Source organism: Schistocerca americana, chromosome 1, assembly GCF_021461395.2.
Source record: "Schistocerca americana isolate TAMUIC-IGC-003095 chromosome 1, iqSchAmer2.1, whole genome shotgun sequence".
Lineage (NCBI taxonomy): Eukaryota > Metazoa > Arthropoda > Insecta > Orthoptera > Acrididae > Schistocerca > Schistocerca americana.
Genome location: NC_060119.1, coordinates 555,717,348 through 555,742,436, shown reverse-complemented (window position 1 = coordinate 555,742,436; position 25,089 = coordinate 555,717,348). Strand labels below are relative to the sequence as shown.

Below are 25,089 nucleotides of genomic sequence, written 5' to 3'. Positions count from 1 at the left end.
GGTGATCCGATGAAAATCCACATGCCTTTATGGAGACACATTTTCAAGAGTGTTTCTCTGTAAATACATCATGTGATATGTAAGCACATCAACTTTCAGGACTCCACTATCTTCACTTCCTGGAAAATGTGCTTCCGACATTGCTGGAAAATGTTCCTTTGGCTATAAGGATGGGTATGTTTTTTTTATGTACATTCTGGCCATCATCTAAATCTAATATCCCCTGTATAATTTATCATCAGATATTGTCACATTTCTTGGCCACCAAGGTCCTCAAACTATACCCATTCAGATTTTTGGTTGTGGGAATGCTTGAAAAGATGAACGGATTGTTTGAATTAGAATGTCAAGACGAGCCACATATTGTGTTGTCACAAGAGTTCAAAGATGCAGTGAAGTTGGAGGTGGAACTTATGAAAATTAACTTTCAACTAATCATCTGTCTTTGTTAAACATCTTCTGTGGGCATTCGTTTGGGTTCCACTCTCAACAACAGTATCTCTGTAACCAGTAACAACTGGACACATTTTATATGAAATGTTCCACGAAAGTTAAAAAAAAAAAAAAAGCATCAAGAAGATAAGTCATATGTCAATGTAACTTCGTACATGTACACATAATTGGCAGGCTTGTGAATGATTAGAGTTTCAATTATCTGTAACCGGTAGAATAGCCACCCAAGTGCATTAGTATTGTTTGTGTTTAGTGTTGTTACCAGATCTCATAGGATATACAAGGAGAACGAACAGCATGAGATACTGAGTGATGACTGTGAAACACCTGGTATTTCTCTTGGGATGGAAACATAATGTAGTAGTATCACACATATGACACTGAGGAGTTCCCAAAAATAATTAAAAGATAAACAAAGCAACAAAGAAATGGGAGCCCGACATTGTCGCCTCCCTTGCACAAAACATTGCGTCTGCCATTTCTGAAGTAGAAAACTTGTTTGGAGCCACATATTTCATCTATTTGAGAAAAAAACATTACTTCAGCTATAATTCAAATCAAGGACAAATTACTGATACGCTTAGAGACACTAGAGATCTAAACCATACATCAATATCAGATTTATTGTTTGTTCTGTGTACAACAAACCACATTTCATTCAATTCCTCACAATAAAAAAGCACTAACACCAATCAGCTGTCTCCTGTATTGGGCCTCGCCGCCCCCTCCCCCCAAGATAAAAAAGATTCTTAAACTGAAGTGTTCATATAATTATAATTAAATTTAGAGAAGGACAAATAGCACAATGGTGTTTTAATATAAGATACAAATTAAATAAACTTCTTTTATTAGCAACAGAGCAGGTAGTAGTTTTTGTGAATTATGATCATTAAATTATTGTCTGTAAAACTGAGCAACACCAAAAATGAAACAGCATTGATGTAAAGTAAAAATACTGAAAGACAAAACATAAAAAGGAGAAAACTGCAATATCATGGAATCACATCACATAACTACGACTGACTGTTGCAACTTTCAGAAAAATAAATTGCTAAAGTAGACAAAATTTAAGACTGATACCATGCTATGAGTGTTTGCCTATGGCCGTATCTTAATATATCAATCATCAGATGACGTCATTCCAAAGCAGAAAAGCTACGTTGTTCCTGCCTGCTTCTACAGTCAACATAGGACTTTTAAAATACAGCTCATGTCAACTGTTTGTGATTCATGTTCTACCCATGTTTGCTGAGTCATACAGCATTATAATGCAAGAAGGGTTTTAAAATGTAGCATTATAGTGCAAGAAGAGTTTTAATATTGTTTACAAGCTAAGCAAAGATCAGATTCATTTTATTGCATTGCTCTAAAATATTATGTGGGCAATGGATATGTAGAGTTAACACTTACTTGGAATATAATTTTTTGTTAATGTTATTTGCAGGGCAATTAAAAATATGCCACTGCAACATCAACATTTACATTATTTTTGTGTAATAAAGTATATTATTGTTTGTCATGTTTAATAATGAAGACTATTTTTATATTGAGGAACACTGGTGGGAGACTTGCATTTTGTAATTATCATGACAGGCACATTTCCACATTTCACTTGTTACTATGAACAACTTTTCAACGAATGCCTAAGAGCAAAAAAGGGCTTGGAGTTATCTATTTTCTAAGCCTTCTTACCACATCAGACAACATTCTTGTGGACAAATAATAAAACACTTCAGTTGCACAATGAAGTACCTGATTTCTGATTACTAAGCACTACAGCATATGACAACATCTGATCATGTTGGAGTAAATATTTCATATGCAAAGATTTGGTTATAGTCAAAGGAATAAGTTTAGGATCATGCAGTACACATGATAGAAATAAGGAAATGAATTATTTCCCTGCTCTAAGACTTACAGAACTAATAAAAAGTAAATTCCATAATAGTCAAAAGTGCTCTATTGTTCCCCATTTTACAGAAAATATTTTGGTTGCTACAGTTACACCATGAATTATCTTTTCAGTTCACTGACCGAGCTACACGATACACAAAAGTAAGCCACGATAGAAGTTTCAGCAACAAGGTGAATGTAGTTCCATCGACAAAATGATCTATTAGCCTCAGCAATTAAGAATCCAACTGGTGCTTTGTTCCTCAAGAGTTTTTTTTTTTTTTATTTGTGTGTGTGTGTGTGTGTGTGTGTGTGTGTGTGTGTGTGTGAATGTGCACGCTTCTACCAACAATTATAAATTATGTTACACTGCTCACAAAAAAATGCACAATTTTATCAAAGTAACATCTACTAACTACACCATAAAATCCAATGCCGAAAATTTTCAAAATGCAAGAAACTGACAAAATGATAATATGAAGCAGAAAGTAAAAGTATAAATTTATCTTTACTTCACATTTTCAGTTACACATTTATTTTTACATTTAGTTTCGAAGAATGATCATTTTCAGACCTAGGTAGTCATTTAAGGCACCCACCATATCCACACAGTTTACAAAGTCGCACACAAAATTTATCAACTATCCCACATTTTTAGAACCAGAATTCTGGATATAAGAGTGTGGTACATGTGCAGAATTTTATGTATGCCACTGTTATGCATAGTTCTGTGTGAATATGATAAATCTTGTCATCTCATGATAAAGACGAGATAGTAGAAAGCAGAGTGTTGATGTTGTTGTTGTTGTTCTGGTCTTCAGTCCTGAGACTGGTTTGATGCAGCTCTCCATGCTACCCTACCCTGTGCAAGCTTTTTCATCTCCCAGTACCTACTGCAACCTACATCCTTCTGAATCTGCTTAGTGTATTCATCCCTTGGTCTCTCTCTACGATTTTTACCCTCCACGCTGCCCTCCAATACTAAATTGGTGATACCTTGATGCCTCAGAACATGTCCTACCAACCGATCCCTTCTTCTGGTCAAGTTGTGCCACAAATTTCTCTTCTCCCCAATCCTATTCAATACTTCCTCATTAGTTATGTGATCTACCCATCTAATCTTCAGCATTCTTCTGTAGCACCACATTTCGAAAGCTTCTATTCTCTTCTTGTCCAAACTATTTATCGTCCATGTTTCACTTCCATACATGGCTACACTCCATACAAATACTTTCAGAAATGACTTCCTGACACTTAAATCAATACTGGATGTTAACAAATTTCTCTTCTTCAGAAACGCTTTCCTTGCCATTGCCAGCCTACATATGGTTCAAATGGCTCTGAGCACTATGGGACTCAACTGCTGAGGTCATTAGTCCCCTAGAACTTAGAACTAGTTAAACCTAACTAACCTAAGGACATCACACACATCCATGCCCGAGGCAGGATTCGAACCTGCGACCGTAGCGGTCTCGCGGTTCCAGACTGCAGCGCCAGAACCGCGCGGCCACTTCGGCCGGCCGCCAGCCTACATTTTATATCCTCTCTACTTCGACCATCATCAGTTATTTTGCTCCCCAAATAGCAAAACTTGTTTACTACTTTAAGTGTCTCATTTCCTAATGTAATTCCCTCAGCATCACCCTACTTAATTCGACTGCATTCCATTATCCTTGTTTTGCTTTTGTTGATGTTCATCTTATATCCTCCTTTCAAGACACTGTCCATTCCATTCAACTGCTCTTCCAAGTCCTTTGCTGTCTCTGACAGAATTACAATGTCATCGGCGAACCTCAAAGTTTTTATTTCTTCTCCATGAATTTTAATACCTACTCCGAATTTTTCTTTTGTTTCCTTTACTGCTTGCTCAATATACAGATTGAACAACATCGGGGAGAGGCTACAACCCTGTCTTACTCCCTTCCCAACCACTGCTTCCCTTTCATGCCCCTCGATTCTTGTAACTGCCATCTGGTTTCTGTACAAATTGTAAATAGCCTTTCGCTCCCTGTATTTTACCCCTGCCACCTTTAGAATTTGAAAGAGAGTATTCCAGTCAACATTGTCAAAAGCTTTCTCTAAGTCTACAAATGCTAGAAAAGTATGTTTGCCTTTCCTTAATCTTTCTTCTAAGATAAGTCGTAAGGTCAGTATTGCCTCACGTGTTCCAGTGTTTCTACGGAATCCAAACTGATCTTCCCCAAGGTCCGCTTCTACTAGTTTTTCCATTCGTCCGTAAAGAATTCGTGTTAGTATTTTGCAGCTGTGACTTATTAAACTGATAGTTCGGTAATTTTCACATCTGTCAACACCTGCTTTCTTTGGGATTGGAATTATTATATTCTTCTTGAAGTCTGAGGGTATATCGCTTGTTTCATACATCTTGCTCACCAGATGGTAGAGTTTTGTCAGGACTAGCTCTCCCAAGGCCGTCAGTAGTTCCAATGGAATGTTGTCTACTCCCCCAGGCCTTGTTTCGACTCAGGTCTTTCAGTGCCCTGTCAAACTCTTCACGCAGTATCATATCTCCCATTTCATCTTCATCTACATCCTCTTCCATTTCCATAATATTGTCCTCAAGTACATCGCCCTTGTATAGACCCTCTATATACTCCTTCCACCTTTCTGCTTTCCCTTCTTTGCTTAGAACTGGGTTTCCATCTGAGCTCTTGATATTCATACAAGTCGTTCTCTATCTCCAAAGGTCTCTTTAATTTTCCTGTAGGCAGTATCTATCTTACCCCTAGTGAGATAGGCCTCTACATTCTTACATTTGTCCTCTAGCCATCCCTGCTTAGCCATTTTGCACTTCCTGTCGATCTCATTTTTGAGACGTTTGTATTCCTTTTTGCCTGCTTCATTTACTGCATCTTTATATTTTCTCCTTTCATCAATTAAATTCAATATCTCTTCTGTTACCCAAGGTTTTCTACTAGCCCTCGTCTTTTTACCTACTTGATCCTCTGCTGCCTTCGCTACTTCATCCCTCAAAGCTACCCATTCTTCTTCTACTGTATTTCTTTCCCCCATTCCTGTCAATTGTTCCCTTATGCTCTCCCTGAAACTCAGTACAACCTCTAGTTCTTTCAGTTTATCCAGGTCCCATCTCCTTAAATTCCCACCTTTTTGCAGTTTCTTCAGTTTTAATCTACAGGTCATAACCAATAGATTGTGGTCAGAGTCCACATCTGCCCCTGGAAATGTCTTACAATTTAAAACCTGGGTCCTAAATCTCTGTCTTACCATTATATAATCTATCTGATACCTTTTAGTATCTCCAGGGTTCTTCCATGTATACCACCCTCTTTCATGTATTGTTGATGTAGAGCATTCATGTTGATGTAGAGCAACATAAATGATACACAGCACTAGTTAACAATGACAATTAAATAGTCTCCAGTATTTACAGATTTTTCTTTCATCCATGTAGTCAAGTATCCTCCAATCTCAAGGGACACTATCACACCTTTTTTCTTTTGTTTCTGTTTTAGTGGTGGACACAGCATTCTCCAATTTAGAGTCCTTTCAATTTGTTACATTTCACCAATACATATTCCTGTCTTACCTGTCGACACAGTTTCTGTTTTTGGTGACCAATGACGTCACAAGTGTCTATGTTTATTTTCCAATTTCCATTTCTCGTTGACAATGAATCAACTGCATTATTATAAAATTCAAAGTAAAACTGTCATTAAAATGTGTGTGTCATACTGGCTCACATGCCACTTTGGTGTGTTTATCGCTGTATGGTAACTGGACACACACAGTCCAGCTTGTTCTGTACCAGTTGTTCATTACAATTAAGGATAGATATTGTAGCTGCAGTGGACAATGTAGAGAGAGAGAGAGAGAGAGAGAGAGAGAGAGAGAGAGAGAGAGAGAGAGGGGTAGGTAGAGTGTGTGTGTGTGTGTGTGTGTGTGTGTTTTTCCTTACTTCCATCCTGCAATGTCAACTGTCATTATATTCATAAAAATAAGTCTTCAAAAAGAGAAATTTGTATTTCTGAAGCAGTCACGAGTAGAGACTTAAAATTCTCTATTTATCCTTGACCCAAGATTACAGGCAACATCTTATAAAAGAACAGATACCTAACTGGAGCATTATTTTGTAAACATCAAAGTTAACTAACAGTGGTTCACTGTAAAGAGAACTCTTTTATCGCCCACATGAGTTTATCATGGAGACAAGTAATACCTCTTCAACGGAACTTTCTTCAAATAACGGACACGGACGAAGTCTGAACTGTACTACACTTCACATGCAATCACTAATTCAAATTCAATTATACAAACTGTTTGTGTTCCTCTTTCTTTTAACCTATCAGGCAAACTTTTTATAACACATGCTAAAATCACAAACTGGATGACCACAAACAGTTATCCAAGAGGTCATTATTAGGGCGCAGACTTTAATGACCAAAAAAACAGTGAAACATGCAAGCATTTATGACCTAAAACTTACATAAATATGACCTTAAAAATAAAATATGACTTAATATAAGTTTATTTAAAGCATTCTTGGTTGTTTATTTAATTTCTTATTCACCATAAAGTAATACACGATTCACTTCTCAAAATATTGTAAGTATAGTTCTTTTTTTCTATAGGGTTTGTGGCTAATTTGCACCTATTTTTAGAATGTCTGAACGTTTTATTTTCTAAACACAAAGTACAGTGAAAAGATCATCTATAGAAACAGTAAAACAATGTTTTTATTTCTAGATAGTATTTAAAGGGTTTCACATTATTTAATACCGTACGTCAATCTTCAGTATCTGCAAAGTTGCACTGGATCACAAGGTGCATTTCCAGGTTTTCCATAGTCAATGATCTACGGTTGTCGCTGAGGATAGTTTTCTACCTGGAAACGCTCCTCTCCACTTCACAAGACGTCACTGGAGCGTATTTGAAGGCAGCCAGGTCACTGGAGTTCACCTTTGTTTCAGTATCTTCCAATGTTGTGGCATTCCCTCAAAGACTGTCACTAATTTTGCACAGTGCAGAATATCCAAGATTCCGTTGGAGAAAACTTTGCAATTTGGTTTCCACTTTGTCAGCCACATGACCAAGAGCTCGACCCAACTCACTCTGTACATGTTTCACAATACTCAGGGCCTCACATAGCTGAGTGCAAACAGCTTCCAGTCATTTGATGGCTTTTGATATCACTGAAAAATTGGCATTGATGTATTCCAAGTTTGAAGACAATGTATCTGTAAAAACTTCTTTCACAATTTTGATAGCACTTAATTCATCCCTATCAAGCTCACAGAAGATTGTCTTTATTTGGGTGTAGTAGGCACAGTAATACTCATCAGCATTAATCCAAGAACCCCATCGTGTAAGAACAGGTTTAGGTGGGAGGGGCATTGAAGGTGCTTGGTTCAAATGGCTCTGAGCACTATGGGACTTAAATTCTGAGGTCATCAGTCCCCTAGAACTTAGAACTACTTAAACCTAACTAACCTAAGGACATCACACACATCCATGCCCGAGGATGGATTTGAACCTGCGACCGTACTGGTCGCGCGATTCCAGACTGTAGCGCCTAGAACCGCTCGGCCACTCTGCCCGCCGAAGGTGCTTGTTCCTTGAATTTCTGCACCCATAGCAAAGTCTTCACATAGATTTTCTTGCCACAGGAAATGAATTTGTCCACGTTAGGGTAATCTGATCGCACCTCTTCAGCAACTCTGTGCAGCGCATGTGCAAGGAAAGTGGCATACACCATACTGGGGTAGAGAATAGGTAGCTCTTTGGTTGCTTTAGCCATATATGAAGCACCATCTGTTACAAGCAGCAAAACGTTGTCTCCCTTCACACCATCTGGCCACAGTAGCTTCAGAGAGTTGTCAGACAAAATAGCAATCGTCGAATTGTTTACTCTATCGAGAGCTTCACATGTTAGTAGGAACATATGTCCAGGGCCATCAACTTTTAGAACACCAACAACAACATTTGCAATATATCACCCAATAATATTCGTAGTTTCATCTATCGACAGCCAGATCTTTTGCTCAGCAATAATAATTTGTATTTTGTTGAGCACATAATTGTAGCATACGGATAAATAGTTCTTTCCCAGTGTAGATTCATCTGGAACTGGATTTGTTGTGTACTTCTCCAAGAACCATCAGAAGTGTGGATTCTTCAGCTTTTCCAATGGGGTGTTGCAGGACACCATCATCTCACACAAATCCTTGCAGAATGATTGCACAGTTGATGATTTACCTCTCTGTTCAAATAACAGCACTTGCCTGCTGTTATTTTCAGCTCTTCCTTTCACACAGCTGTAGTGTTTAGCGGTATTACAGTGTTGTTGCACATTAAAGCGCTTTTCTGCACTAACTTTAACTTCACACAGTTTACAAAATAATATTTTCCTATCAGTACTAAAGAACTTCTCTCCAAATTCTCGAACATATCCTCGCAACTTCACGCTGTCGGAGCACTTTGCTTTAGGCATGTTGAATGAGGCAAAGGCTGTATTCAAACTGGTTTCTGGGAACACCTGAGCGACTGCGATGATTATTACGGCAGAAGCCGCCTTTGTTGGCTCTGAGAGCGTATTGTCAACTATGCGCAACAATGTTTTATGTTCACGAAACGACTGTTGTGGCACACCGATTTTCTGCTACAGTCCTGAGAAATAAAGCTGTGTACTACTTTATCTGTTTATCTTTCATAATACCATGTTAAATATTGTCTTGTGAGCAACATATTCATTTTCTTATTCATGTGTCCCGTAAGATACGAGAAAAACGGTGTATGCATTTTTGGCAAAAGTTGACGGAAATATGACCTACTATATTAAAAGTTAGCCGCAATATGACTTATTACTAAAATCTGTTGAAATATGACTTCATATGCACAATCAAAATACATTTTTTGACATTAAAATGCCTAGATTTGTGTATAAATTGTTCTAAAATTCACCCTATAGTCCAGAAAAAAATATGACTTTATCACTAAAATCCGGGCCCTAGTCATTATACACAGGTGCTGTGAGTCAATTCCTTACTGCAATCTAAACTGTGAGCATTAATGAAGGAAAGGGAAAATAAAAAGTTGAAAACAAGGACAGTCGAAGAAAAAGTAACGAGAGTAATGACAGCATATGGCTGAGGAAATAAAAGAGAGAGAGAGAGAGAGAGAGAGAGAGAGAGAGAGAGAGAGAGAGAGAAGGAGGAGGAGGAGGAGGAGAAGAAGAAGTCAAATGCAAGAAACACAAATTGGATGACCATAAACTGTTACTGAACAGGGAATTATTTGCAACTGCAGTATGTCATTTTTTGCTGCAACAGGGAATTATTTGCAACTGCAGTATGTCATTTTTTGCTGCAATCTGATAAGTGAGAAATAATTCAGTTAAGTGAATATAGGGGAGACTGAAAATAGACAATCAACTTGAGCACAAGTGATACACTTCCTACATTCCAAACCAATCTTTAACTAAGTAGAAGCTCAATATCTATATAACAAAGAAATAAACTGAGCTCAAAATAAGAGCAAAAACGCAACATCTCAGAATCATCTTTAAGAAACAACAGCTGGAGCAAATACGAAATCTTTTACTGTTAGAACTAGTGATGGGGCAACTGACTGGTTTTAACAACTTACTGGCCAGACAAATTTTTCAATAAAAAGAAACAGTCGAATCGAACTAGTCTCTTCACCCACATTAACCACATGAATATTTTCACTCAGTCTCTGGGTTTGAGTGATTTCACTTGCATACTTTTTCAGTCATATACTGCCCAGGAGACGACCGATGTCTTTGAGAGCGAGTGCAGATGCTGCCACTGGCAGCCTTCAGCAGCCAGGAGGGCCGCTGCTGCAAAAAGGTGACCCATTCAGTGATGCAGTGCAGAGAACTATGCTGCCTCCTCACACCAGAAGCACTCCTGGCGGCAGCAGCAGACTGCAAGTTTCACAAACAATCTGAGAGGGCCAGATTCAGATAGTTTTTAATTAATGATCTTCATCATGTCGGAATGCAAATAGTTCCTAAAATCTGGCAGTGTTCTTTGCTTTTTCAGATACCCATAAGCGAACTTTTATGCTCAATTTTGTTCTCCCAACATAACATCAGCTTAATTACTTGTGTGTTGCCAGGTGTAGAATTATGAAACCAGAATTTCCCTACACATGGTGCTACCCGTCAGTGTAGGGCCCACGAGACCGCGTCTGCAGCACCATCTGCTTCCTGTATCGGCTGACGACGAATTTCAACACTCAGTAACCAAAGTTCCATACATCGGTATCTGTTTAAAACCCGTAAACATTTAGAGCTCTATGTCTACGAACTATGATTTGCAGGCAGCATTGGTTTTCTGTTATCACTTGAAGAAAACTGCTGCAAAATCGCATCGAATGCTTATCGAAGCTTTTGGCAAACATGCTGTTGGGAAAACAGTGTTTCGAGTGGTTCAAAAAATTTGAAAGTGGTTATTTTGATTTGAGGAATGACGAGCGTCGGAAACCACCAAAAAAGTTTGAAGACAACAAATTGCAGGCCTTATTGGATGAAGATGATACTAAAATTCAACAGGAACTGGAGGAACAACTGAATGTGACACAGAAAGGCGTTTCTTTTCGGATGAAAGCTGGGGGAAAGGTGCAGAAAGTGGGAAAATGAGTTCTGCATCAACTGAATGAAAGACAGCAAGCAAATCGGAAGACCACTTGTGAAATGCTGCTCGCCAGATACGAAAGAGAGTTGTTCCTCCATCGAATAGTGACAGGTGATGAAAAATAGATATATTTTGAGAATTATAAGCGTCGTAAATCATGGGTGAATCCTAGCAAACCATCGACAACCACTCCAAGACCTAATCACTTTGGAGAAGACAATGCTCTGTGTTTGGTGGAATCAGTAGCGTGTCATCTCTTATGAACTGGTAAAACTGTTAACAATCGCTACCAACAGCAAATAATTGATTTAAATTGAGCAATATGTGAAAAACACCAGGAATATGGAAAAATGCAACACAAAGTCATACTGCTCCATGGTAACACTCCTCACACACAGCAAAACGGGTCAGGGAAACGATCGATGCATTCAATTGGGAAATACTAGGGCATGCGGTTTATTCTGCAGATTTAGCTCCATCCAATTATCATATATCTGCGTCATTGGGGCATGCTCTCGCTGAACAATGCTTCAATTCATATGAAAATGTACAAAAATGGCTCACTTTCTGCTTCGCTTCTAAAGAATTTTTTTTTTTTTAGCCTGCCAGAGAGGTGGGAGAAATGTATAAATAGCTACAGAGATTATTTTAAATAAAATATTGTTTATCAGTTTCAAACAACAGACTTGTAATTACTGCAATCAAATTCCGGTTTCATACTTCTACACCTGGTAACTGCATCTGGAACAACTTAATCCACAACAATACATTAATTAATTTTAAGTGATGTAAAGAAGATAAGTCTATACAGCACATAATTAAAAGAACAAGTGTAAAGCTTATTTTAACTTTGGCAATCCCCTAAACTGTCTTACCCACGGGCATGAGAGTACTGACTGCTTTACTGCTTTAGTTCAACCAATGAAAGCACCAACGACTGGTTTAATTCCAAAGAGTGAAAGGAGAACTCAGTCAACTAAAGATTAAAGGGTGGTTTTGGTTGATACAACGAATACGTAATCCCACGGACACGAAAACTTCACATTGATTTCACTGGAAAAGAAAGAATGAATGAAAAAAATAATTCATTTAATGTGTAAAATTACGACTGGCCGTGTCAGCTGTTTTCAATCGGCTGCTGCCACAGACTGGTATCGCTCAATTCAATTGATGCGTAAAACTACAACCGAATGAGTCACTTTCCAACAAATGATTGAAATGATGATTTTAATGTAATTGCTCCCAACACTAGCTAGAACAAGGCATAAGGCAATAACTGAAGCACAAATCTTTTTTATTCAAAAATACCCTCATGCCCATGGGTACAAGAAGACATCTCAGGGGATCCCCAAAGTTAAAATAAGCATTATACTTTTTCTTTAAATTATGTGCTGTATAGATTGGTCTTCTTTACATCACTTGAAAGTAATTAATATATTGTTGTGGATTAAGTTGTTCTAGATGCAGTTACCAGGTGTAGAAGGAGATAATGTCCTTAATCAATCAACTTTGTAATAAAATAAAGGGTGGCCCACATATAGAAAGGAAGAAAATCGGGACTCAATTGAGCATTTCTAAAACTGGTCACCCAAGAAAGAAAACAGAAATGCAATAGAAGTCTACATATTAATGACTGAACAACAAAGTGGACTCTAAGATCAGCTAATAGCAGCTACTACTACTAGTACTATCACTAACTCAATCAGCTATTTTTTAAAATATCTTACAGAAGAAATCCTATAACTTATTTTATGTTTCTATGTTTTGAAACTTACAATCTGATGATAATGTTAAGAATTTTCAACAGATATTTTTACATGTAAACGGTATAAATTGTATATTTATCCCTAAACCAATGTCACAACACTATTGTTTCGTGATGTACCAAAGACGATATTCCTAGCTGGTGCAACAGGTCCATAATTATTTAGAGCTTGAAGAAAATAACTTGGCACCTGCACAGAAACACATTCCTGTCATCAGCTATAGACGAGTCCACCTCTTTGTTACCAAGGGGTGGCCACATTAATTTGGTGTCACCTGCTTAGTTGTCTTCTTTATCCATTAGAAGGAGTTGTCTCAATTGTTTATGTGCTGATTTTCATTGGTATACGCTATTCAGGGACTCGCATACTGACTTGCCAAATTATTGGTTGTACTGGCATAACTGGTGAATATGATTGTTTGCAGACTCACTAGCTATAGCTTAGAACTTCTGCTTGTAAACAGGCTTCAGCTATTCAACTGCACCTTCCATATTGTGTGGTGGCCACATGCAGTGGAGTCCCCACCGGTGGCCCCTCCCCTACCACGCTGTCTGCACAGGTATGGCATAAGTTATTTTGGGTGCACTCTATCACCATGTGGATTCAACCACTCTCCATGTCACACAAGTTAACATCTCTCTTTCTAACAGCTATAAATTAAAGCACAAATATCATATAACAAGATGACTGTTCTCATACACACACCATTGTCGATTTATAGTCAAATCTATCACCTAATGTGCCTAAACACTGAGAGAAAGTACCTGTAAATTGAGTGAGGGTATCAGCTCGTAGTCGATAGCGAGGTATCTGCTCCTCCAACAGACTGATGATTTCCACTTCTGGAAGTTCCCCTCCACAACACACGTCTGAAACAATAAATATGTTTTATGACTTCAGCATGTCCAACAATAACTGTTAACAATAAATACATCAAGCCGGGGTACACAGTGTTAAGAAAGAGGAAAATGTAAGCATAGATGGTAATGTTTGTTTTGGTCTGTTCAGATGCATTAATTTAAAAAGGAATACATGAAATTCTTGTTTACTCTGTCACAAACGAGCAACTGCTGGTGAAGTACAACTGGGAAAATGTACACACTCCAAAATGTGGAAGCATGAGGTTAATGGTACATAATCCCATGTTAATAATACTGATTTTCTTCTCAATAGATTGTAATTCATCATGTATTAACATTTAAAATTAATTATATATTGCAGCCTGTGACACAGCCTTTAACAAAAATCAGCAGGCAAAACTGAGTCCAACAAATATAGGAAATACCTATTTATTTACAAATATTTCCTTTATGACTATGTGCTTCTTCAATGTGTTCTTTAACTGATGGATTTCAGTTCCTCATTGTTTCTCTTTAAATTTAACCTGTTCTTTCAGTAAACGGTTTCGGTGATTCAAAAATAACAACAAATTTAATTATTCACGAAGTTAACAAAATGCTGAACTACTGCATTCTGCAATGGTGTATAATTTAGAAAGATATTGACCACTACAACTACTCAGCCAAATAAATAGAACTGCGATCTGGTACCAATGATACAAATACCATACACAGTGTTTCCTTGAACAAGGGCAAAATAAGGAGTTAAAAACATCGAATTGCGTTACCAATGCCGGCTCAGTGACTTTTATTTACTTCAACAGAATAGATGAATTAAGTAGTTTGTTAAACAAGTATAGATTTAATTTTTTTTCCATTAAGCTGCACTCATTGTTGTCTACAACTGTACATGTTACTCTGAGAAGCATGCTAACTACAAAAAGAAATGTGACAAATTGGAAGTCTATTACTCTCATGCAGTTGCAACCACAATAGAACATACCCTTCTGCCAGCTCTCAAGAATAGAATCCCTACGTGCCTGGAGATCTCCAGACTTTCTTCTGTTCTTCCCCAATAGTTTGCTTTGGATAGGGAACATCCTCTCAGTTTGAGAGTTCCCTCAGCACTGAGCCGGAGGCTGGCATATAGCCAGGAAAATACTGCACATCTGTGCTCACCGATGTAAGCCAAATCCATCCCACCTCACAGACACAAAAATAGGTCAGTCACAGCTCTGACTGTGTTCTGAACTCATGCAGACAGCTGCAGTAGTTTTCACCTAAATCGTCCCATTAAGAATAAACAACACTGGTCTGGTTACTACAAAATATGTATTGCACTGGTATATCACACACATTTCCGATATGTTTACATGTATGATTAAAGAACGGAAAATTACTGAAACTTGATATATAAATCCACCCTTTGCATTCTTTGATGTCCGTAAAGTACGTAAAACAATGTCGCACTACCATATCAATAAGACCATACAGAACATCACAGCCTCACTTTTCAAACTCCAAATTACATTATCTGAGCAAATAATGTGTACATTACAATATATGATTTGTGTGGAAGCTGCAACCAGTCACTTTCCTAAGCCACAACAGGCATATTAATTCCATGATTAAATACAATAAATTCTGACTCTAGCCACTACTGGGCACTGATACAAATTCAATGCCGACAAGTAAAACTTGTGCCGGACCAGGACTCAATTCCAGATTTCCTGCTTGACACGAATGGTTGCCTTAATCGCTTTGGCTGCCCGAGCATACTATCCATCTGGTCCAAATTCCCATCTTGTAACACACTACTCAAATAGCGGCCGGTGTCCACTACTCTTGTTGCTCGCCGCATTATGATACGGCTTGATGGCCATTAAGGTCATTGCAGTGTGGACGCACTGTCTGTCCTGAATTCTCGTGGAAATCCAGAGTGATGCAGCAAGCAACGGGTGTGATGGACAGGGGGGCTACGTAAGTAGTGCGTGACAAGATGGGAATTTGGATCAGAAGAAAAGTGTGCTTGCGCAGCCAAAGCAGTTAATGCTACTGCTTGCACATAGCAGGAAATCTAGGTTCCAATCTTAGTCCAGCACAAAACTTTCACTTGTTGCCATTGATTTCATTTCCATGCCCAATTGTGGCCAACATCAAAATTCATTTCATTTCATTATCATATCTATGTATGGCTGCAGTATCAAGAGTGACGTCTATTCTTTCAGACAGATATAAATCAAAAGAAGAGCCTGAAATAGCTCAAGAGATGGCTAGTAAGACAATAAAAAGTACAAAAATCTCATGAAACAACTGCCTGCAGCCAGAATGTGTAAGATAAATTTAAATTAGCCGTTGAATATTAAAATTTTAAAAAAGTAAAGTAGATACAGTACTTAACAAGAAGGAACAACTCTAACATTATCATTAGTATTTCTTTTTAAATTGAAAGCAGTAAAGGCAAGCAGATACAGTACTTCACTTTTATAAACACCTTTGACATTATCCACACATCCATTGCACAAAACATGAAAGAATGTCACCTCTGAAGATGCATTACCTACTGAACAACCAAAATATTGAACACACACACACACACACACACACACACACACACACACACACACACACACACACACACACACACACACAACAATTCAGACCTATGTTGCACTGAAATGTTTGCCAAAACTTTTGAGTTTCTGGGGCAATATATATCCACTAGGCTACAACAGCTAGGCATTTTGCCAGTATCTCATTCAGACTCTAGTTGGCAGTAGTAAATGCTGTGAAAACACCAAGAATAAAGGAAAGAATAAAAGTTAAAGACTTTAACATATTACTGAAAGTGTCCAATTTATTAGCAGGTATTGTACATTAAGTAACTCAATAGCTGTATGGACTTTTTCTAAATATAATGACCACTATGGGATTATTCCACCATATTTCTGTGAACCTATTATCAATCTTTCTTATAAATGTTAAATTGTTGCAATATTTACTCACTTGTAGTAAGCTACAAAAATTCATACTTGCAAATTATTAATTTCAATTCAAATTAAGAATTTTCCCACACTAGGATGTGGGATACTGCATACAGCATGTGTTGTTTGACTTCATAGTAAGAATGAAAGTCTTAAAAAATAATATTGTTATGCCTTTTATATTGTGTATAGACTAAGATTTGGCACTGACAAAATTACATTATCAAAGCCAGCAGTACAAGCCACTAAAGAATGAAATCCTTTGATAACAAATCTTACAAAAGTTTCCTTATCTAAGGAATGTTGCTACTGGTGTTCTGTTTGTGCATGTGTGTTCCTTATAAGCAGCTGGTTGCTGCACAATGAAAAGTGAAAGGACAAGCTTGTCCGCTCTGAGAGGAGACAAGCTATACAGGCAATGACCCACTTTTCCTTACTTGGCCATGAGCTGACTGCACAAGTGGTTACCACTCCACAGAACAGTATCAGTCTGTCATCCACGGGTAGATTCCACAGAATGCATGGAATGATTTGTTCATCAACAAACAGTATTACTTATAACAGAGGAGGAAAGAAACAGATTTGGGATTTAGTTACCTCCACTGTACTTACATTATGCAACACACTTTTTTTCCCTCTCTGTGGCATTTAACAAGAATGTACCACTTACAAATGTTGCAACTAAAGATAATGAAGCTTAGTAGAAATAGCTGTTCCAGATATTTCTTCAGTATATTTCCCTTTGAATCATTTTCTGTATTCTCCTCCTCTACACCACTATGATCTGTAGCTATTCAAATACAAGCGTAATTGAAACAAAAATCTTAAGAGTGTAAAATTAAAAAGATGTAATCCAAGGTGGACTCCTACTTCTAAGAACTGTTGACAGGTGGCAGCATGGTTCAAAAATCTAAATCAGGCCAATTATGAACTGAGAAAGTAGAACATCAACTGACATCTATAACCGATAAAAGTATTGGAGAGAGAGGGAGAGAGAGAGAGAGAGAGAGAGAGAGAGAGGGGGGGGGGGAGAGAGAGAGAGAGAGAGAGAGAGAGAGAGAGAGAGAGAGAGAGAGAGAGAGAGAGAGAGAGAGAGAGAGAGAGAGAGAGAGAGAGAGAGAGAGAGAGTGGTGGGGGGGGGCGGTAATTATGTTTCAATGAGCAAATTTACGAGTATCAAAATATGTAACAAATGGCTGTATTGAGTGACTGAATGACGTAGAAGCTTAAATTTTTTACACTGCCACAGGACTGTAAATTTCAAATGGATACCTCTTTCCGTTCCTGAGAAAACGTGTCTTACCAGATAGACAACAAAGTGATCCTATAACTATTCTGTTTTTACCGGCTGGGGTAAGGAACACTAAAAGCTAAGAGAGCTAGCTCTAAGCCTAAAAAAGCATACAACCATCAGCATGAGAACAGTCTGACTCTCTGTTGTGATTGCAAAGGAATAGTTTTTGTCTACTATATGGAAAGAGGTGGACAAAAGTGTCAAATAGCTTTCTATGGAGATCTTCCAAAGCATCATCAGCACTGTTCTAAAATAGGAAGTAATGAACAAGTACTTATATGAGTCTGTGTGTTCACATGTAATACAACTATTTTCAACTTCAATTGACTGTTCAGTTATCACGCCCATTCAGCCCATGAAATTCACAAGCTTTGTCGAAAATATACTTGTCAGACCTAGAACCTCCTCCTTCCGAGATTTCTTACCTTACACAACTTAATGAGGCATTGGGAGACGTTTTTGAACAGAGAACTGGAAAAAATGGCACACAAATATTAACAATTTTTATTGAAAGTCCCGTTCCCCAAAGTACATTTCAACTTTGTGATACTTCGAGACCATTGTAATCGAACACTGTGTTAAAATACTGAACAGGAAAAGCTACAACATTTTTTTTTTTTTAATCTGTCAATTATCAAAAAAGGTTTGTGTGTTTTAATTATTTCAAACTCCACACAATATCTGATATTACGTTTGATCCTCTTCAACCAAATTAATACATCAGTGAATTGGATGATTTCTTCTGTCATTATTCTCCAGGTGCATTCGTCAATTACCTCCTTCAATAAGATGTTGCACCTTAATTTTCCTTTCATTTTTCGAAGACATATCTCACAACAGGACCTATCAGTACAAAATTTATTTTATTAGTTCTCATTACTCTTCAACATAATGTTTTGTGGCATACAATAAATGATGTTGCAGTGTCTACCTGTAGCAACACCACCTAATTTCAGAATGAGACTAAACCAAAGTTCAATGATATCAATGCAAAAACAGTGTCTTGAACTTTATTATAATCTGTAAATGTCTTTCTTTCAATTCAAGTATTCAACATCAGACATAAGTGAAAATTGTTTAGCAAGAATCTGGATTGTGGGATTGATGTGCACAAATTTCCACCCAAAAGACTGTAACTTTACTTGGAATGTGCATGAGAATAGTGGCAGTTCCCCAAATGGCAGGAGTCATCCACCACGCAAAAAAATTCGAGCACAGGTGATTTTTTTCCAAACAAAAGAAATGATTGTATTTTTTTCCAGTGTATCTAAAAAGTAGCTTCACCAGTATTCTTATGAGCTTTTATCTGAACATTCCACCAACCTCGTACTTTGTGTTTATCATTACCTCGTTTACAAAAAGAAATGAACCCCATACCTATAAAGTTTTGTAATACATCAGTTACTTATTTACAGCAGTGATTGCCTGATCCACTCTTGACACACTTGTCAAAACATAATATCGTATTGCTCCATCTCTAATTCAGTTTCAAATAAAAGAATGAATCTGCATGTCTAATATAGGTGGACGGACAAAAAAATCTACACACAAAGCGGCAACGGGAGGAAACACACATTAAAGTTAAAGAAATGTGCAATATTCTGGAGCCAGTGGCTCCTCCTTCTGGCAGAAGGGTTGAAGGAGGAGGAAGAGAGATGAAGGAAAATGACTGGTGAGGTTTAGGAAATAAGTTGTGGAACAGTCGTTCAGAACCCCAGGTCAGGAGATGGGATGAAAAGAAAGAGACTTATTGTTGAGGACAGCCATAACAATCCTTTTCATTCAATTGGGTATGAAAACAAGACAGATTTTCAGTGAGCAAGCTGTTTATTATTTCAACAGTAATCGCCATAACTGTTAATACATTTATCCCACTGAGTCAATGAGCAGTGGCTATTTGAAGCCAATGGAAAAGGTCATCATGGCTTTCCTGGAGGTGGTGTGCCTCTTGTCTCGACTAAGCTTCTGAAGTTTTGCTGGGAAGTAGGTCTCTTGATAAAATGTCGATATATCGATATTTTTTCCGAGAAATATCGGCATTGTTTTTTTTTCTACGGAATATAGTAGCGAAGTGAAAAGGAAAGGAAAGGAAAGACATTTTTATTTCTTTTGCAATTTTCGGTAAATAGTTGAAATTATAGTAGAACATAATTGTACTTTCACTGTGTGAAGGAGTCTTTACTACTTTTTGAGCTTTCACCACTCCTGTCCTTTTTGTGTGAGGCCAGTATGGATGACACAAAATAGTTTCATTGCTCCACAGTGGGGGATGGAATAGGTTCCTGTTGTGATGAAATAGCACACCCGTTGCGTTAAAAAACTACTAGTGTGCAATTTCTTCACATCAGCATTCTTCAAAAACAGTTGTTGGAAATGATGAACAAAACTCTAAATGAAAGGATTGGTCTCTGCGATGGGCACAGACGTGTGATGAGGAAATGTTGATGTAATCGGCGCTAGCGAGAGCAACTACAACGTGTAACTCCACTACGCAGTTTTGAAACAATTGCTACGTCGCTGGCGTTGGGAAAAAAACATGAAGTGTTCCGGACAAATCCGAAACCGGACGACGGACACCTTTATCGTGCCACTTACATGCAGATACCATCATTAGCAAAGTCGTTATCGGCATGGATGTAAGTGCGTCGTTTCCTTTCAATTCTAAGGGGCTGCTAGGTTGTTGAGTACAGATTCATCTAATAATAAATCAATACCTTAAATACACAGCTCTAAAGCCGACATTATGTTTACAATATGAAGCCGAAATTTTTATAAGCCAGTACGTCGATTTTTTTTACCGTCGATATATCTATACTATTTTCGATATATTGAGGACTGATAACGATATTTTTTTTTTAAATATCGATGTATCGGATTTTCAGATTTTGGAAATGTCAACTGTCCTAACTGGGAAGCCCGTAACATCCTCCATACCGACCCCATCTCACCCCCATGCGATTTCCATATTTCTGGAGGCCGTCGACTTGCTGCGGACGAAGATTTGCTGTTCTCGGTACAATCATGGTTCTGTTGGAAACCGCAAACATTTCTTGTCACACAGATAAATTTATGAAGTTATGGCGATTACTTTGGAATAATAAATAGTTAACTTACTTTTTTCCTCATGAGAATTTGAAACTGCAATTAAACTTACAAGAAATGACTGTATAATACGATTAACCACGAATATCTCTCTACATCGAGATGTGGGTACCAACTATTGACGACCTGAACTTGTGCAGTACTACTACATACAGCGTCCACGAAAACTACGCGAATAATATTTAAAAAACGTATTGTAATTAAAGCGTCTAGGACTTCGTATTGCCTTAGTTTCATTTCGAGCTTGGAGAAGATTGTATCAAAATACATTTTACTGTATACCAGCAGGTAACCTCGTCAATATTTAGCGAAATTTTTCATCGTGCTTGGTTTTCTGCCAAACTGAGCGATGCGAGAGGACCTTTTATGAATGTGTGACAGGTTTGTTTTTCTATAGAAACTTCAAAACAACGATGTAATTGTAGAAGTGCGGCGTTTATGACGTGTGCCAAACGCCGAGAAAATGATACCTTTCCCTGTTTTTACGACGAATATCACTCAAGCATGTGTAAATTATCGCAATAAAAGTATCTAATTTCATATATGAAGTTATTGTGTACCCATTACAATCAACTGATTGAAATTTATTGGCAATCTCAAATTTTCCTTTGCTTTTCATGCATTTTATGAAATTATTGATAAATAAGATATACTGAATATTACTTTGGTTTATTTGTAGCGTAAGTAACGTAAAAAGTGAAAATAAAAAAGGACAAAGTTTGCACATAAGGACTCTACCCTAGGATTACCGGCCTACGTTAAACGCTGCCTATAAACTTCGCTAGCTAACTTGCCTGACCAGCACAAAAAAATCCTTTTTTTTTCTAAATTCTTGGCCATCTGTAGCTCCCACTTCTGTCACTTTCATTTCTGATCAAGGGTTGCATATATCATAGGCTTGGATGAAATCGGTGGTGAAGAGTAGGTGGAAAGGCGTTAATGCATAATGTCGGTACGTATCCCACAATGTCGAACAGGACAACGTCCTATTTGAGATCGATTGTCATATGACTTTATGTTACAAATGATTTTGTCAGTTTAGAGACGTGTCGTTCCACAAGAACTAAATTTTATAGGTGGCCCTAAAATCTTATTATACCCTACAGAACTGGTGGTTGCCTACTCAAAATTTGATACAGCCAGGTGACTTTGATACCACACTACTTAAGAACAAAGCCAAAGGTCACAGGTTCTATTCCCAATGATTCCTAGGAGTTTGTCACTTACTACTTTTTTCACCTCTGGCGATGTTCGTTAATGTGAAAAATACCGTGTTATACCACAGTTCGGATTTCACGTTAAAGTGCCCCAACAACTGCCTGCAATGTCACTTCAAAAAGTCGCTGGTAGGCAAAGGCATACGATTTCCAATGGGACCATGCTTACTAACGTACTGTGAAGTTCAAACCAACCTTTGTGTAGATCACAGCTTTACTTACTACTCTGATACTTAAAAGGTAACCATTATTTCCGGATTATCTTTAAAGTACAGCTTTTGTATTATTAAAATGATCAAGGATGTGAAACTTCAGAAGTTGATGGTTTGGAATTATATCGTGATATGATTAAATCTGACAGTTGTCCCACAAAATTGTCAGTAAGTTAAGAAATAAAGCAATACACATTTAAAAATATAATTTTATTCGTTTACCAACAGAGCCCGATTGAAATTGAACATAAAAAGTCTGAAGTAAGAAAAAAATGCTTATACAATTGCACTATTGTTTGTAAAACTGATAACACAGCATACGAAAACGTTCACCTATTCATTTTAATGAATGTAATACATTATTTTCATGTCTTCAATTTTTTAACATCGATTCCCATAACCAGAATTTAACAAACGTGTGTTGCCACGTACATTTATGTTTCGTTTGTGTAATATGTAAACCAGGTCCAGAACTTGTCTGGATGAATGTGGAAACGTTTAAAAAGCACACTCAAAAATTGGCGAATAGAACTAATGTATAGCCCAATACAGGTAGCATTTTGGATTGCAAAAGGTGGAGTAATTTTGATTGTCAAGTATGCTGTATGTATTAACCCTCTCGTGAAAAATTCCAAGTTGTAGACCTTCTCCCACTTGGCCGTTACCGGCTGAGAGATGGCATTTTTTTCAGTTTTCCCCCAGTAACTAGCTTTCAGTGCATTTGAGACAAAAATACGCCGTTATCAATTTTAAAGAGAGGTAAATTTACTGCAAGTTTCATTTATAAGATGCTGGAACCGACTTTCAGTGAGAAATGGTATTCCTGACCGTATCATCATCTTCCAACCCTTGTGTGCAATATATACATGTAGTTCATGAGATTCATGTAATTTGTGGGAAATAACAATTTTTGAAAAAGAAAAATACTAATTTTTCAACTCTTTTATATACGCTTATATTTCAACAAAATACAGTTTAAAAATAATCTTAAATTTTAAGGATATATACAAAATTTTAAGTTAAAAATTCATCAATTTCTTGTTGTTTTAGCTCAGATGTGGTTGATGCGTAAAATTCATCATCCTGAAACATCCCCCAGGCTGTGGCTAAGCCATGTCTCCGCAATATCCTTTCTTCCAGAACGCTAGTTTAAATGGTTCAAATGGCTCTGAGCACCAGGGGAGTTAACATCTGAGGTCATCAGTCCCCTAGAACTTAGAACTATGTAAAACTAACCAACCTAAGGACGTCACACACATCCATGCCCGAGGCAGGATTTGAACCTGCGACCGTAGCAGTCGCGCGGTTCCGGACTGAAGCGCCTGGAACCGCTCGGCCACCGTGGCCGGCTGCCGATGCTAGTTCTGCAAGGTATGCGGAAGAGCTCCTGTGAAGTTTGGAAGGTAGGAGAGGATGGAAGATAGAAGAGGATGGAAGGTAGGACACGAGGTACTGGTGGGAGTAAAGCTGTGAGGACGGATCGTGGGTCGTGTTTTGGTAGCTTAGGTGGTGGAGCACTTTCCCGCGAATGGCAAAGGGTCTGAGTTCGAACCTCGGTCCGGCACATAGTTTTAATCTGCCATGAAGTTTCATATCAGCGCACACTTCCGCTGCAGAGTGAAAATTTCGTTCTGAAAGTTGATTACTTTCACCAATATGCAGTGCATCACCTAAGCCCTTTTGTTCCGTGATGGATTCAACCATCGAATTCCTCCTTTACAGCTGCATTTGTTGCCGTAAGTCTTTTAGCACTGGCATGAAATCATGTTCAGCAATGCCTGTGCAGCTGGTTCTTTATTCGATGGGATTGGGGTTCGACCAAAATATCGTCCTTCCAGCCCCACTCCAGGGCGTCTTCTTCATATCCCACCCACGTCTGAACTTGCCGATAAGTTCTATATGTGTGATACTGAACTGCATCCCTTGCTGAATGTAGGCGTGCCAAATCAAATGTGGTGTTTGCAGAACTTTTCGAAAAGCCAAGACATCTCAACTCATCTACAGAAGTGTTAAAGGCACCTCCATAAAGTGCCACAAGGAAAATTTCAGTTGCTTCTACGATTTTCTCTTTTTCTGCAGCTGGATCTTTGAAAATAGAAACAATTAACTGCGGGAAGCATGACTCTCGCGTGTGGCGCAAAATTTAGTTTTAACCTGTTCAAACACAGAGCAGGTGGTATCGCAACTACTTACGGCAAGGAGAACTAGTATATTTTCCCACAATATCTTTGTGTTTGAAGGATGAGTTGGAACACAGTGCATCTCCTATGTTGCCCCTTCCACAGTCTGGCGCTGAAGTCGTCCCGCGTACGAAGAGCAACGAAATGACAGTTTTCACAATTAACTCATTTGCATCTTCTATTGCCTCCTTGGTGACATCTGTGCTCGCTGAAATTCTGTAGCAATGAGATGAAGGGCCGGCCGTAGTGGCCGTGCGGTTCTAGGCGCTGCAGTCTGGAACCGAGCGACTGCTACAGTCGCAGGTTGGAATCCTGCCTCGGGCATGGATGGTTGTGATGTCCTTAGGTTAGTTAGGTTTAATTAGTTTAAGTTCTAGGCGACTGATGACCTCGGAAGTTAAGTCGCATAGTGCTCAGAGCCATTTGAACCATTTTGAGATGAAGCGGGAGTTGTTTTTTCATTCGATAACAATTTCTCTTCGGGCATCTGCGGATACATTATACTATCAAAGAGAA

The 25,089-nt window shown here is 38.1% G+C and overlaps 1 protein-coding gene across 2 annotated transcripts in view; it reads right to left on the bottom strand.

The window, feature by feature from the left end:
* Window positions 1-25,089, bottom strand: part of LOC124606240 (trafficking kinesin-binding protein milt) — a 363,542-nt gene that overhangs the window by 184,589 nt on the left and 153,864 nt on the right. The window contains exons 1-2 of one of the 2 annotated variants that reach the window (XM_047138218.1): window positions 14,588-14,704; window positions 13,510-13,614 (exon numbers count right to left, since the gene is read on the bottom strand). In XM_047138218.1, the coding sequence (XP_046994174.1) occupies window positions 13,510-13,614; window positions 14,588-14,684 (202 nt within the window). In that variant the 5' untranslated portion in view covers window positions 14,685-14,704. Of the gene's footprint in view, window positions 1-13,509; window positions 13,615-14,587; window positions 14,705-25,089 lie in introns of those variants that run through there. The other variant, XM_047138217.1, reaches the window with a different exon arrangement.